The following is a 16871-nucleotide window of genomic DNA, read 5'->3' on the forward strand; positions in this document are numbered from 1 at the left end:
GGGGCGGTTCAAAAACCACCCCTAGTGGTGGTAAAGCCACCCCCATATGTCTCAGGGTGGTTCAGCTACCCTGGAACTTATAGGGGGTGGCACATAGGGGAGGTTCAACCAGCCCTAGGTCTAAACTTCTTTTTTTTTCTTTTTTTGATTGATCTTTCTTGTTAATTGGGTTGAAAAAATTTGAGTTGGGTTAAAAAAAATTTTGATCTCACCCAAACATAAATTCAAAAAAGAAAAGAAATGAGTTAAGTTGAATAAGGCATCTAAACATGCCCTAAAGGATCTAGGAAGATTTCGTGCAATATTGTCACGAACTCAAGGAAAAGGTTGATCGTCAAATTTATAAAATAATAATAGGGGAGGGAGACAAATGGAATGCAGAGAGATTGGATAAAAATGTAATCTCTTGTAGCACAACTTTTTTTGAAATCTAAGTTCAAAAATTTGTGATTGTTGCTGTGAAAGTTGGTTCCTCCTAGAATTGTTCAGAAACAAATGTAGAGGTGGGCATAATGCATTTTGTATTTAATTTGTAAAGTAGTGGAGGGGCATGCCGGAGCGGCTAACGCCCTTCTTGCCAATGTAGAGGGCTCAGAAGTTCAACCCTTATCATCATTGGCATCCATATCTATGTAAGTTCCCCCCACTTCACAAAAAAATCATGGTTCCACCCTTAGCAACCACCCATAGGTGGAAGTCACACTTGTGGCATTTCTAGTTGCGTGCACACCTAGGGTATCAATCAATCTGGTCGAGCGACTAGAGGTGGCTGACTATTGTACCTTATCAGGGCACCGATATTGTACCAGATATCTCAAGGGACATGCAAACCTCACCGTAAGAGGGTTATAGATACGGATAAGCTTTAGTAGGGAGAGTTATGACATGTGTTATATTTATATATATGGTACACTTGTGCATCAACATGATTTTCTGTCTTACTATGATGAGTGCCAAAAAGTGTATATTTGGACCCCTTAATTTACATTAGTTAAACCTTTAGCTTTGTTATTTTCTAATGCTTTGGTTAGTTATAGTATTTTTATATTTTTGTAGGACAATAAGAGAGAAATGATATAATTCAAGCAAAATACAAGGAAATTCGGATGCAGCAGACCACTAGATTTAGACCTATCATGACAGGACCAAACGATATCCGTTTTGAGAGTTTCTTAGGTCTAAATTGAAGTTCAAGATGTCAGCTTTCCAACACAACAAGTTTCAGCCAGTTTGGAGATTCATACAAAAAGATATGGCTGTTTTAATTTTAGTCATTGGATCATCCCGAAAATCCGGAAGTTTGTCCATCTCTCTTAATTTTTTTTGTCCCATTCCTTGTCTTCCCAATGATGGGCAGCCACCTGTAGCAGCACTTAGTGATGGGCAGCAACTTCTCTCCCACTTCCAAGACCTGCTGGCCGCATCCACTAACACAATAATCTCTCCACTCTTGTCTCCCATCAAACATTCATATTTTTATTCCCTCAAAAACCAGCAGCACTATCCCACTTCCCAAGCTTTTCTCCCATAAAATATTCATACTTTTATTCCCTCAAAAACCAGCAGCTGGACACGCATGAGTTCACCTCCTGCAGCACTTCCACGCCTCCTGCAGCACCTCCACGCCACCTAGCACCAACTGGACAGCATGGGTATCACATGGGCATCACATGGACAGCATCTGCAGCACTTGGACACGCCTGGCAGCACCTGCAAGGAACAGCAGCTGCTGGACAGCATCTGCAGCACTTCTCCACCCCTGGCAGCACTTCCTCCAAGCTTGGACAGCATGGGCATCACATGAAAGGGTAGCAGAAAAGAGCAGAAAAGAGACAACCTGCAGATTCAGCAAGAATTCCGGAAAGTGAAGGGCAGTGGCACCATTTTGCATTTCATTTCTTTGTTGTTTTTTTTTTTTTTCTCTCTTTAATTTTTGGCAAGCTTGCAGTATATATTTCTCTCTTCTCTGAGGAAGAGAACGGGGGTGTGGAATGGGGCACAGCCCTCACGCACCAAGTCTCTCTTCTAGAGGATTTTTGTTCTTCCATTTTTTATTTGTAAGTCTTTTATTTTCTTTATGTCTTTAATAAAATTCAGCATTTTATTTTTATCCATGAATAGCTAATTTCTCAACTAAGGTTGAGGATGAAACCTCACCTTTGAAGAGCAATTATATTTTTATGTGAGTGTATACCATCCGATTTTATTAGATTTAATATTTCCAATATTCTACTTCTTTTCAATTGTTGAGATAAATACTTGGATATCTATTGTGATTTCCGGATACATGTGATGATTTGAGAATAGTCTCATTTAATTGATTGCTTGAATTTTTTAACTTGTCAAAACATTGGATATTCATTGTGTTTCGTTCTACGGATACATTTGATGATTTGGTTTAAACCGGATATCTTTTGTGATTTGTACAAAGAACGGATTCAATGAATGATTTAATGAAATTTTGAAGCATAGTAGAATACACAAAAGATTTGTACGGTGAAAACTTCGGATGTGTATTTACGAACTTGAAAATATGTTGTTGTGATTAGGTGGGTGTGGATTCTAAAACCTTAGTACATTTCTCTTTTCTTTTCCCTTTATTTTATTTTATTTTTTTATTATTCACCAAATTCGGGACTAGGTTAAAATAGAATTAGTTTAAATAGAAATTAATTTTCGTAACACAATTCCTTGTGGGATCGACCTCGCACTTGCATAACACTATATTGCAAAATGATTCGTGCACTTGCAAGTAATATAAATATTTAAAATTTGCACAACATACTATATTGAGAGATACTATTGCAAGTGTGATTTTACTCTTATGTTTCCAAATTATTGGGTTTAATGCATTAGTACTGTGTTTCACACATGATCTACTCACTAAGTCGTGGACTTACCGTTTTATTCTTTTCCACAGGTAAAACAACATGTTTTACAAAGAGCTAGGCATTAGGATTTGGCGTGATATTATCGACCTATATCGCTTGAGGACTTATTATGGAATCTCATAGACCACTCATGATAATTAGTGCCTTCAGGTGAAGTTACAGACTTAATGTTTTAAGATGATTTTGGTGTATTAAGATGTACCTTAGATCTACTTTGTGGTGATGATAAACATCGTGTCAAATTTTTATTTAACGTGATGGCTACTCAATAGATGCTTTAGCTGTAATTGTAGCGCATAGGAAAAATATAGGCTAAGAGAAAATATAAAATTTGAGAAAATTGAATAATTGTATATGAACCTCGGATAAAATTAAGAACGTTTTGACAAAACGTGAAATGATAGGCCAGGACTTTCAAGTCAAGATGAAAACTAGCTTTGGAGAAAAGGTAAAGGAATCATGAATGGGAAGAAGGAATTTTAGTTGACCCTAAAAGAAATAAGGGGTAATTACATTTTTCCTCCATGAACTACTGGCCTATGTCATTTTGCCCCAACGAACTACCACTTCGACCAAAAAAGAGCATCAAACTACCATTTTTACACACTTTGCCCCCTTCCGTCAGTCTAATTCATGCAAAGACTTAAATGTCCTAACTCAATTTCAAAAATGACCTAAATACCCTCGTCTTAATAAAAAAAAATTAAAAAATTAAAAAAAAAAACATGAAGGAAAAGGGGTGGTTGCCGCCACCCCTGAGGTGGCCGGGTGGCCTGCGAGGCCCACCCTGGCCTAAGGGGTGGCCGCACGGCCACCCTAGGTCTTTTCTAGGGTGGCCACGCAGAGGTCGTGGCTGGCTTCAGCCACCTCTGGTGTGGCTCGCGGCCACCCTTTAGGCCGGGGTGGCTTGCAGGCCACCTGGCCACCTCTGCCGCCACCCCTTTTCCTTTAGGTTTTTTTTTTTTTTTTTTTTTAATATTTTTTTATTAATTACTGTAGAGGGCATTTTGGTCTTTAAATCAAAATTAACGAAAAAAAATGGCATATTCCATCCAAGTTAACTGGATTCCTGACGGAAGGGGGCAAAGTGTGTAAAAATGGTAGTTTGATGCTCTCTTTTGGTTGAAGTAGTAGTTCGTGGGGGCAAAATGACATAGGCCGATAGTTCATGGGGGGAAAAGGTAATTACCCCAAGAAATAATTATTTTTCAGAAAATGGCAAAGGATAACTTAAAATGGAGTTTTGGAGGTAAAATGATGAATTTTGAACTTGAAAATGTCATTGAACATTAATCGAGTGACCACAAGATGCACTCCAAAAATAGCTTTCTAGATTAGGATATTTTGCATGATTCCTACACTCGTAGCAAAAGTTATGACCAAGTTACTGGCAAGTGCAAAGATGTAGAAGAAAACGTTGGAATGGAAGCAAACTTTCCGGACTAGTGACGGGCCCGTCTGAATGAATAAAGGGAACACATGAAACGAGGAAATCAATAAAGGCCTTATGGACCTGTGAAGGTTCCGTTCGGACGCGAAGTCAAAGCTTGGGGACCAAGTTTGACAAATGAGTCACGTTCGGACCCAAGAGGGTTCTATCCAGACGTGATTGGATTTTGTAGTCCCTAGTGTACCACGTGACAATGTGACTACAAATGGGAGTGAGTTAGTGCATTCTGACTCGATTTCCGTCCGGACAAGTTGAGTTTGTGTCCGAACGGACACATGTATTTCCGTTCGAATGCAAGTGAACAATAGTCAGCCCTTCAATTATAAATAGGACCCAAGAATGAAGACAAATCACACCAAAAATTATTATCTCCTTCTCTTTTTCTTTTCTAGCAAGTTTTTAGTAATAGTTTTGGGTAGCAAAGTGTAATGGGAAGGAAGCTCCTGGTTTAAGAAGTTCGAAGTATTCAAAAGCGGAGTTGCTGTGTATAATCTCTAAACTCCGACTTTTAATTATTTGATTAGTTAAAGTTTTAAATACCCTGTATAATGTCTGCTTAGCTTTTACATAGTTAAATAAATTTTAAATAGCGCAGTTATAATGCTCAAGTTTAAATAAGTTTAAATAAATGGAAAGAAAAGTTATATGGTTAAGGGTGCGTTTGGGATTGCGATTTCTTAGATAATAAGTGCGATTTTAAACTAAATCGCAGAACATAAATCGTTTGGGAACTGCGTTTTTAAAAATTGCGATTTGAAAACACAGAAAATTTGCTTTTTCAAATCGCAGATAAGATGGTGCTTTTTTGAAAACGCAGAATTTTAAAGGTAAATTTGCGATTTTAAAGGTTAAACTGCGATTTTGCCAAACGCTTAACTGCGTTTTTAAAAATCACTTTTTTCAAATCGCACATTTTAAAATCATTATTTTAAATCACACTTTTTGAAATCGTAAACCTAAACGGACCCTAAGACAAAACTCTTATTTCAATGAAGGACTTATTTCTTCTTTTTTTTTTGACATGTCCACACAAGAGGGGGAGGGGAGATTCAAACTAGTGACCTCCGCTTTATGAGGCGTGGTTCCCAGCCGATTGAGCTATCCCTTGAGAACATGAAAGACTTATTTCATGTTACGAAATTTGAACTCTTATTTGTTAATAAATATTTTTAACTCAACCATTTAAAATGGAAATTAGGTGTTGGTAAAAAAATATTTGGACTTACGTCATGTAATTTTGTGGAGTTGGTCGAAAATCTAGATTTCTATTCTATCTTTGAAAATTTATCTAACCCTCTATCCTTATTTTATTGAAGTGTGCTTTGCGCTTGACGGAAATTAGGAGTCCATCTAGTCCAGCACACACCTCCACACGTTACTTTCAGTTTTTTCTGTCGCCGTCGCCGCCACTATCGATGCTTTTCCACCCTTCACCGTAGCTGATCATCACAACGCTAGTGGTTGTAATTATATATGTGTAATGCTTTCACCTATAGGCTTATAATAACAAGGTGCTTAATTATGTGTAATGCTTTCAGCTAGAATACTAAAACTTATAATTGATAATTTCTAATATCGACCATTGAATTTAAGTTCTGTTTTATTTTGTTTTATTTATTTTATTTTTTATTTAGACCTTGCATCTAGGGGAAAATTTTGATTCGACCACTAATTAAAATTATCAATTATTTCAAAAGTTTAAACCGATAGGAAATTATAAATTTTAATTATTTAATTAATATTCTAAATATTTTAATATTCCTCATAATAAGTGAGATCCAACACGTACAATACATAATTGAAATGAGATAACGTGAATGACAGAGACAAATTTTGAAATTAAGACTTTTATTCTAATAACAAGTTAAATGGTCAATTATCTCAAAAACTTAAATGACAAATTTAATTATTTAATTAATAATCTAAATATTCTAACAAGAGTCTTGATGTTAGCTGGCCTTGATGTAATGGAAAAGGTAATGTTATTTATATCAGTTATTCTAAAAGCTTAAGCATATAGAAAATGATAAATTTTAATTATTTAATTAATATTCTAACATTCGTAATGAATACATAAATAAGATCTAACACATAAAATATTTAAAAATGAGAGGTGAATGACAAAGACAATGTTTGAACTAAAGACTTTTACTCTGATAGCAAATTAAATTATCAACTATCTCAAAAACTTAAACTAATAAAAAAGACTAATTTAAGTTTAGTTATTTAATTAATCAATACTCAAAATATTATACTTAACAAGAGTCTTGATGATAATAGTTAGCCTTGATAAATGCATGGGCATCAAAATTTCTAGCGTGTGACGGTTACCAACGGTTAGTGGCAGTTTTTTTCTCTCTAGGGCGATTTTGAACCCCGGAGGAGAGAGTCGATTTTTCTAGTCTTCTTGAGGACTGAGAAGACCATCTTGACTTGGTTTCAAGTGCTGTTCTTTTGTTTTGAATCACTGTTGGTTCTATTTGTTTGTTTTGGTTTTAATCTGTGTAGAATTATGGATGATGCGTTACCAAATCTATGGAGAAAACTTTCTCTCTCGGAAGAGGAGAGTCTGGAGGTGGAGGGGACAGTTTTGGGGTTGGAAACTATGGAAGATCGAAGCCAATCCTGTCTAGTAGGAAGGTTATTTGCTGACCGTATTATTGGAAGAGACATTATAAAATCTACGTTGATTAGGGGGTGGAAACCTTCTGGAACCACTATTTTTAAGACTCTTGGGCATAATCTGTTTCTAGTGGAATTTGAAAATGTGTGGGATAAATCTAGAGTGCTTGAAGGTAGACCGTGGATTTTTGAAGGGAATTTGTTTTCTGTTGAGGACTATAATGGCCTTATTGCACCTGACAGAATGGAGTTTTCGAAGGTTTTGTTTTGGGTTCGTATGTTTCATTTGCCGTTAGCATGCATGAATGAAACAATGGGAGTAAATAGGAAGCTCGGTGGGAGAAGTGGAAGAGGTGGAGACAGATGTTGATGGTATCGGATGGGGGGAGTATTTGCGTGTGCGTATAAAGTTGGATATTATGAAGCCATTGGCGAGGGGCCGAGTTTTGAAACTTAACGGGGAATCGTCATGGATTGAGTTCCAGTATGAAAGATTGCCCACGTTTTGTTTTCGTTGTGGGGTTATACAACACGGAGCAGGGGGGTGTTCAGCCAAATTCAGGGCTTTCTCTCCTACAGAGTCCTCACAGGCGCAATTTGGTACCTGGCTAAGAGCGTCTCCTGCTTACAAACGACATGGAAACGGTAGAGGCTGGACTGAAGAAATACATGGATCCCCGACCACAGCGAGAGGAGAAGAAAGCCAATCTGGGGCTGACAGTGGTACTGGTATTCAGCGTCATATTGAAAAACAGGGTACTGCAGAAATGTACATTGGTGACAGTCGGTTTTTGGCGGTGGAGAAGGTGGCCACAGGAGGTTGCAGTTCAGTGGCGAGATCGAACATACCTTCACTTGCGGAAAATATGGCCGAGTATAATAGGGATGATATCCTGCCAGATCAGATCAGTCTACAGAAGGGGGACTTGCTGAAACTGGAATCGTTGAAGAGAAGGGATAGGGTCCGTATTTCAGATGATAGCGACGGGGCTATAGATGGGGAACTTGCAACTGATACTCATCCTAGTGTGGGCCTAAGTTCAACATTGGAGATAAATGACAGGGGAGGTTTAACAGGAAACATTCAGGGAGGTTCGGGCTGTTTGCAACAACAGGTTTCTGGTGAGAATACTGTTCCAGATGGTTTTTTGACGAAACATTTGGTGGACATACCGATTACACAGGAAATTGAGGGCCATGTTCAGCCTTCTTTATTGGATGAAAGGGGTCAATCGGTTGAAAATGTTGTGGGTGAAACTCATGTCAGTGCAGTCTCCCCATTAAGAGAAACAACCTGGAGAAGAACGTCGCGAGTCATGTCGGAAAAAAAATCTACGGCTAATTTATCTGTGAAGATGAAGACAAAAAGAGGTAGAAAAGATATAGGAGAGGCTCACGAAGCTGGGGTTTTATCGGTGAAAGAGGGACGTGGGAAGCTATTAATTGCAGAAACCTTTGAGGCGGAGGCTGATATTCAGCCCCGCCAAGCATTATGAGTATATTAAGTTGGAACTGTCGGGGGCTTGGGAACCTTCGGACAGTTCGGGATCTTTGCCGGATGGTGAAGGAAAAGCGACCCGATATGGTTTTCTTAATGGAAACTAAGCAAAAAACAGCCCGAATGGAAAGTTTAAAGTTCAAACTGGGTTATGACTGTGTATTTGTGGTGGATTGTGTTGGCAGAAGTGGTGGGTTGGCGTTGTTCTGGAAGGAGGATTTTCAGGTAACAATTCAAAACTATAGTCTAAGGCATATTAATGGGGTAATTTTTTCAGAAGTGTTTGATTGTTCATGGAAATTTACGGGGTTCTACGGACACCCGGAGGTCCATAAGAGGAAGGAATCTTGGGATCTTTTGAGACACTTAGCCAAGTTACCACCTCTATCATGGTTATGCATGGGGGATTTTAACGAAATAATTGACGATGCAGAAAAATGGGGGGGGGGGCGCGTCGCGCTCGAGCTCAAATGACGGCTTTCCAATCAACATTGGAGACATGTAGATTGGCTGATATGGGATTTTATGGCTCACGATTCACGTGGTCAAACAAGCAGTATGATGGTATGTTTATTAAAGAAAGATTAGATAGAGTCTTGGCTACTTCATGCTTAGCTTTGAAATTTCCGAATCTTTCGGTGGAAGTCCTTCCTGCTAGAAGTTCGGATCACACACCCCTGTATGTATCTCTTAATACTTCGGCAAGTGGTCTTTTTAAAAGAAGAAACCAATTTCGGTTTGAATCATGGTGGCAAAAAAAAGAAGGGTTTAAGTAAGTGGTTCAAAAGGTTTGGAGAATTAAAGTCCCTAGCCATGATATTTGGGAGGGTGTGAAGACAAAAATTGGGAAGAGTCAGATTGTTTGTAAGCAGTGGAGAAGAGTCAATATTGATCCTAATGACCGCCTGATTACAGAAAAATCAAAACAACTTGGTAAACTCCAAGTTGATGAAACTGAGGCTGAGATGGAAAATATCAAACAGTTGCAAAAAGAAGTAAATGATTTGATTGAACTGGAGGATTTAAAATGGAGGCAAAAAGCTAAGCAAGATTGGCTTCAATTTGGTGATAAGAATTCAAAATATTTCCATGCTTGTGTAAACCAAAGAAGGAAGAATAATCAGATAAAGCAAATTCAGAACCGATTGGGGGTGGTATGCAGAGAACAGGAGACTATTGAGGAAGCTTTTGTGGATTATTTCAAGAATCTGTTTCAAGCAACCCGAATAGAAAATGTGGAGAAATGTCTGGTAGGAATGGAAAGCAGAATTACAGATGAGATGAATGAGCACTTGTTACAACCTTGTTCTCCAGAGGAAGTCAGCCAAGCATTACAACAGATGGGCCCGCTAAAAGCCCCAGGTCCAGATGGTTTCTCGGCAGATTTTTATCAACAAAATTGGGGTACAGTTGGAGATGAGGTATGTCGAGCTATTTCTAAATTTATTAGCATTGGTGTTATGGATTTGGAAATTAATGCTACCCATATTGTGCTTGTCCCAAAGAAACCAAAGCCTACTTCAGTTTCAGATTTTCGCCCTATTAGCCTTTGTAATGTTATTTACAAGCTTACATCTAAGGTATTGGCAAATAGGCTTAAAGGGGTTTTACCTTTTATTATCTCAGCAAATCAAAGTGCCTTTATTCCAGGGCGCTTAATCTCTGATAATATTCTTGCTGCATATGAAACGTTGCATTCCATGCAAAATCATCATTGGGGGAAAGTGGGCCATGTTGCGGTTAAGCTTGACATGAGTAAGGCTTATGATAGAGTGGAATGGAGGTTTTTAGATGAGGTTATGAGAAGAATGGGGTTTGCACGAAAATGGAGAGAGTTGATTATGCAATGTATCCAGTCGGTTAATTTTTCTGTTCTCATTAATGGAAAAAAACAGAAAATTTCCAACCCTCTAGAGGCATTCGACAAGGAGATCCTCTTTCTCCTTACCTTTTTATTATATGTGCAGAAGCACTGAGTAATTTACTAGCTCAGGCTGAGAATTCTGGATGGCTCTCGGGAGTTCCTACATCACCTAAGGGACCTTGTTTAAACCACCTTTTTTTTGCAGATGATAGTCTACTGTTTTGCAGGGCCATTTCGAGAGACTGGGGGAGGTTATCTAACCTTCTTGAGTGTTATGAAAGGGCTTCGGGTCAACTGCTTAATAAAGAAAAGACTTCTCTTTTCTTTAGTAGGAATACAAGCCAAGATGTTCGAGAATATATCCAAAGATTATCAGGTGTCCCCAGTACGCAAAGATATGATAAGTATTTGGGGTTGCCAGCTTTGGTGGGCAAATCTAGGGTGCGGGAATTTCAGAATATTAAAGATAGGGTTTGGAAGAAACTGCATGACTGGAAAACAAAATTTCTCTCTCAGGCTGGGAAGGAGATATTGCTTAAGGCTGTGATTCAAGCTATTCCTACATATAGCATGAGCGTATTCCTTCTCCCACAGAAACTTTGTATGGATATCAATTCCATGATGCAGAAATTCTGGTGGGGGCAAAAAGAAAATGATTCAAAGATCCACTGGATGAGCTGGAAAAAGTTGGGTTTCTCAAAGTCAAATGGAGGAATGGGGTTCAGAGATTTGAGGTGTTTTAATACAGCTTTATTAGCAAAACAGGGATGGAGGCTTCTTCATAATCCCCACAGTTTGGCAGGCCAAATACTAAAAGCAAAATATTTTCCAAGGGTAGATTTTTTGGAAGCTTCTCTCGGGCGACGACCTTCGTTTGCTTGGAGAAGTATTATGTCCTCAAAAGATTTAATTCAAGAGGGTATGAAATGGAGAATTGGAAATGGTAATTTGGTTAAAATTTGGGGGGATAAATGGTTACCTACCCCAACGACGTATAAAGTTCAGTCACCTATAACGATTTTGCCTGAGGAAGCAGTGGTGAGAACATTAATAGATGACGAATCTGGAAGGTGGAACAAGGCTCTTGTCAATTCAATTTTTTCCAAGGAGGAGGCTGATATAATTTTTTCCATTCCTCTTAGCAAATATGGAAATCCTGATATGCTGATATGGCGGGGGTCTTCAAATGGAGAATTTACCGTTCGGAGTGCCTACTATATTGAGAAAGATAGGCAAGAGGTAACACGGGGTGAATGTTCTAACAATGGAAATGATCAAAATTTGTGGAAGTTGATATGGGGAATGAAGGTCCCAAATCCCGTTAAGGTTTTCATTTGGCGTGCATGTCAAAATATCCTTCCAACGAAGGATAATTTACAAAAGAAAGGTATTTCTCTTGACCCTTTATGTTTGTTTTGCAAGAAAGAATTGGAAACGGCGAAGCACATTTTATGGGATTGTCCTTCGGCGGTTGATGTTTGGGGGGCAGGGGGAAGACTGATTCAAAAGAGCTATGTTGCTGGCTTTTCTTTTGCAGAAGTTATGGAGTATCTTTTTGATAGGTGCAGTGGGGATGAGGTTGAAGTTCATGCAGAGATTGCTAGACGTATTTGGTTTAGGAGGAATTCGGTGGTTCATGATGGGGAGTTTATTCACCCAAATGAAATAATAAAGATTTCTGCTACTTTCATTAACGAATATAGGGACTCTCTGAAAATAAAGGGACATTTTGAATCGGTATTGAAGACTCGGGCAGAAACTTCTATAGTGAGATGGGTCCCTCCTCCTTCCAGTTTTTATAAAATTAACTGTGATGTAGCTGTAGACAACAAAAATGGCAGGATGGGTATCGGTTTGTTAATAAGAGATTCCAAGGGTAAGGTTCATGCAGCTGCTAGTCAGGTGGTGGATTTTATTTTTGATCCGGTTGTTGGGGAGTCCATAGCGGCTTTGAAAGCTGTTGAATTTTGTAAGAACAGAGGGTTGGACAGAATCATGGTAGAAGGCGATTCCCTTCAAGTGGTACAATCTATCAATAAACCAGGATTAAATTGGGGAAAGTATGGACACATTGTGGCTGATATTCACGAAGTCCTCCGGTTTTTTCGGGATTGGAAGGTTTGTCATACGCCAAGAGATGCGAACTCAGCGGCACATACGCTTGCAAAAGAGGGAATTCAGTTTGTCGCAGATCGAGTTTGGCTTGATTGTTATCCGAATAGTATTAGAGAGATTGTAATTTCAGAGTTACCTACTCTGATCCATTAAGAGTTTTATGCTCTTGTTGTTTACCCGTTTAATGAATGAAATCAGTATGAATGTTTATCAAAAAAAAAAAAAATAATAGTTAGCCTTGATGCAATGGAAAAGGTAATGTTATTTAATTTATATATTAACTAGGAGTATATTAATATATTTCATTAGTTTTCAAACCATTCCAATCTCTGAAAAGATGCTAAGATAACAAGGCCAGGCTGAAAGACAACGTACGAAAGTTGAGAATGATTCTAAGATACCCTCTATTAATGGACATTCCGAGGCATCTCAAACTCTTTGAGAGTTTCGCAACCCAGCTGTATTAATTAATTTGCACCATTCTTAAACCTCCTCCCTCCTCCTCTTTCTTCTTCTACTCCATCTCCAATTTAAACCAGGAAAAAATGGCGGAGGAGCTGACACCTGATATCGAAACTGTCCGGGAGTCAGGGCCGTCGTCGTCGCCGCTAATCCAACTGACAGGAAACGGAGACGGTATGGCTACGCCGGACGTTCAAAGCACGGCCATGAAGATCGAGAGGGCCAAGGAGGCTTACAAGGAAGATGCAGGCGGGTATGAAGAGAAGCCTGCTCGTGTGGAAGTATGGGGATGGTACTTTTATGGGTTTTGCTCCTACTTCATTCAATCAGTTCTGATGCCCGTCGTCTTCCCACTCATCATGAGCCAAATCGCCTCGTCGCCGCCGCCGGAGCCTTTGCAGGGTGCCGGCGTGAACTCCCGGGGCTTGTTTTGTAGGGAGAAGGAAATGATACTGTAAGTTCTTTACCTTAAAAAGCAGTAACTTTAACGTAGGTAGGAATTCAAGATCTATATATATATATATATATATATATATATATATACATATTCTTTTTACATTTGAAAAAGATTCAATAATAGTGGAATTAATGGCAGTAACTTTAATGACATGGAGTATTACCGGAGCCTGGACATATGCTATTTCTATAAGAAAAATATTACACACGCTTTCACTCTTATATTTTTACTCTTATACTTTTACTTAATTTTTAAAATAACTATTAAATTTTGAATTCAATAATAATTTTAAAAGCACGTATGTGCATGGATCGAGTGAGAGTGTGTATTTTTTTTTTCTTTAAAAAAAAAAGAAATGTAAAGTGAGAGTGAGGCGAGGCTTCAGTAATTTGATACGTGTAAGAGAGTTATATTTGCTTATAAAAATTATGTTAGAAACATGGTTTTATTTTTTTTGGGGGGGGGGGGGGGGGGTCAAATAGTTAGATTTCATAACAAAATATGGATTGTTTTATCTTCCCGTTGCTCGTTCGGTTGCCAAGTCTTTTGAAACAATAAAAAATTTCTTACAAACTGTTTCATAGAAACTCATACGAACCAACTTCTAATAGTGACATGTGTCTCTTACAGGTGAGAAATACATGTTTTTTTAATTGCATGTATTTTTCACAAACTTTTTTAATAGCTTAAAGAATTCATATATCTTTTAGAAACTATTTTGTATGAGCTTCCCACAAATCAGTTCGTAGGAAATTTATTTCCTTTCCGTAATCATAAGATTAAAGAACAATTATTTTAACTAAATGTATCAATTTATGGAAATGTATCATGGATTTTTGCAAAACAAACAGACCCTAAGTGATTTCTCTCGGCCAAAGAGGACGTCAGTTTTCAAGTACCTTATTTAATTTTGAGAAATGCTAGATACTATGTTTTTATAAAGCAATGCTTGCATAATACTCTTTAAATTAGCATAATGAAATATTTTAGGAAGATAAATGCAATATATTACACCAATATTTTCCTTTTATCCTATTATGCTGACACAACAGAGTGTAATAGTAATTGGATGAGATAAATGTGTGGTATATATCGTTACTCTTTTAGGAAATTTTAAGAATAGAAACAGATGTAGAGTACTTCGAGTGATTAATATGGTTTAAAGTGGATATTTACTCTCTCTCTCTCACACACACACATTGGAATAGAAATATCATGCTTTGGGATTAGAATCCAAAACAATTACTTGTTTTAATTGTTAGCAATTTGAACGGGTAATGTGTGAGAAACCATATATATAACCCATTTATCTAAATATATTTTAGACTGTCTGGCTACCTACCCAGGCAAATGGGTCTTATATAAGCGGTCTCACATTACTTGTCAAATTGCTAGCAGTTCGGATAAATAATTGCGATGAATCCTTATTTGAGTAGCTTTAATTAATATGTCATAACATTGAGTTAACCTTACTTCCCCTTCAAGCAATGTTTTCAATCAACATAATTTGAGAATTATCATTGTGGTTAAATATTGTAGGTACCAAAGATTAACATACCGTTCTATTCCGGCTAACGGTTCAAAATTATCCCCTTTAGCATGGACATCAATTTGCTGGGCTATAGGTCTACTCATTGCCGCTCCCATACTTGGCTCCATTTCCTTCCCCCTCGACCATGGCCAGAAACAACCACTCGTCGCTGCAACCGCCATCGGCATCGGAGCTATTTTCTGTCTCCCTGTCGGATTCTTCAGAACCCCGTGGACCTTCTTGCCATACATTGCAGCCATTGTTGCCGCTCATACTATTGCCGGCGCCTGCCACACCCGCCACCTCGGCCTAATGGTTCGCGGCTTTACTGGATCAACCCTTCGAGAGCGCCAATTCCCTATTCGGAGAGCTGTCTCTGGCTGGCTCTCCATTTACGCCACGGTCGCCGGCTGCACGGGTTCCGCCATCATTTCTGCATTCACTTACCACATGCTTCGGGAGTCGTCGTCAGATCAGGAGTTCATAAGCCTTTGGGTGGTTTCAATCTTCAGCGGCCTTCAGTGGCTCATTGGGATGCTCAATGTTTTCACCGGCGCTAATAGAACCCGTGAAACCAATATTATTGCTTCCCTATCAAAATCCCACGCGTTTTCCATATTTAAGTACCCTCATGCAATCGGAAGCCTTGCCGGAGTTTTCCTTTCGTCATTTACCACGATGTGCATTTTCACCGGAGGCGTGCTTTTCCTCGTCGGCCAGCTGTGTCTTAAGCCACTGTTTTTGCTTTATTTTTGGTTGATTTATTTCATCTTTCCCATGTTTTCTCTGCCACTATTGCAACTGTTGCAGCATCTTATCAAGGCAGACGCAGTGAAAATGCAACTGCTCGGATTCCTATTATCAATGGCCACCACAGGGGCGGGATTCTACTTCAAGCAGGAAAAATGGGGAAAACAGTTTGTGTTGTTTTTCGCCGCCGTTCACGGCACTTCCACGGGGCTTTTGCATGCTTTCGGGAGGGTTTTGTTGCTGGATTGTTCCCCGTCCGGCAAAGAAGGCGCTTTCTCTATATGGTTCTCATGGGTGAAAGCTTTCGGCACGTTTGCCGGCTTCGCAGTTGCGTCAGTATTTCCCGGAAAGATCAGCACTTCTTTTGGCATTGCATTTTGGACCGCCATGCTCGGAACAGTTTTGCTGATTTTCGGGAATATTAGTGATTTTGGCGGAGCTTTGGCGGCAGGACATGTGAGAGATGATCATAGCGAGAGGGGATCACCTGTGCATGGTGTGGATACGAGAGGACTTCAAAACAAGGAATTTACTGATGGGGAAACACCATAGGAAACTTTATAAGCATATTTCTTTAATGCTTAAATCACCATAGATCGAGAGAAATTATGTTTTGTATGCATGCATGCATTATTCTTTGCTGATAATAAACGCCAACATGATTTGTACGTACTGGTTATATATATATATATATATACACACTACTAAGTCCCGTTAAAATCATGCATGAGAATGACATGCATGTGTTTGGTATCAAACAATGTGGAATAAGGTGTAATGTTGAGTGTAATTTATGTCAAATGTGAACTTTATTTGCTAGGCTTGAACATATATATACTTCTTGTAATTCATATTTTTAATTGAATATTGTAACTCATATTTTACTCCAAGAGAGTGAAATATTTTGTATAATGTAGGTGCTTAATGGCAAATTTTGTGTTGACAATTATATAAATAAAATTAAACAGTGACGAATTCAGGTTGTTGCTAATAGGCTATAACAGCGGTAACTGATAAGCCGTTGTCAGCAACAACTTAATATGTGACCAGAAGCGACCTAACTAGACGTTGTTGATAATCTTTTCGATAACCCACTATCAGCAACGACGTTCCGGTTTTAGTTATGAAGTTAATAGCGACGACATTAAGCATTATCAGCAGCAACAACAACAACAGTTGCTGATAAGGAGTTACTAGTGACGACTTATAGTCATCTTTGATGAGCAACAAT

At 38.6% G+C, this 16871-nt stretch overlaps 1 protein-coding gene across 2 annotated transcripts; it reads left to right on the top strand.

Moving 5' to 3' along the window:
* The first annotated feature begins 1465 nt into the window (after positions 1-1465).
* LOC133853740 (uncharacterized) lies at positions 1466-16308 on the top strand. 2 transcript variants are annotated; one of them, XM_062289760.1, is made up of 4 exons: positions 1466-2057; positions 2921-3041; positions 12980-13356; positions 14899-16308. In XM_062289760.1, exons 3-4 carry the CDS (start codon positions 12986-12988, stop codon positions 16190-16192), a joined length of 1665 nt encoding a protein of 554 aa, XP_062145744.1. In that variant the 5' UTR covers positions 1466-2057; positions 2921-3041; positions 12980-12985; the 3' UTR covers positions 16193-16308. The 2 variants fall into 2 exon arrangements, with proteins under 2 accessions (XP_062145744.1, XP_062145745.1); XM_062289761.1 differs by lacking the exons at positions 1466-2057; positions 2921-3041 and adding an exon at positions 5761-5818.
* The last annotated feature ends 563 nt before the right edge of the window (positions 16309-16871 follow it).

This window comes from Alnus glutinosa, chromosome 13, assembly GCF_958979055.1.
Source record: "Alnus glutinosa chromosome 13, dhAlnGlut1.1, whole genome shotgun sequence".
Lineage (NCBI taxonomy): Eukaryota > Viridiplantae > Streptophyta > Magnoliopsida > Fagales > Betulaceae > Alnus > Alnus glutinosa.

Bases quoted from the DNA above. Each gene is read 5' to 3' on its own strand.
- LOC133853740 (XM_062289760.1), top strand. From the start codon at position 12,986: ATGGCGGAGGAGCTGACACCTGATATCGAAACTGTCCGGGAGTCAGGG. The intron at 13,357-14,898 runs GTAAGTTCTTTA...TAAATATTGTAG, and splicing joins AGGGAGAAGGAAATGATACT to GTACCAAAGATTAACATACC.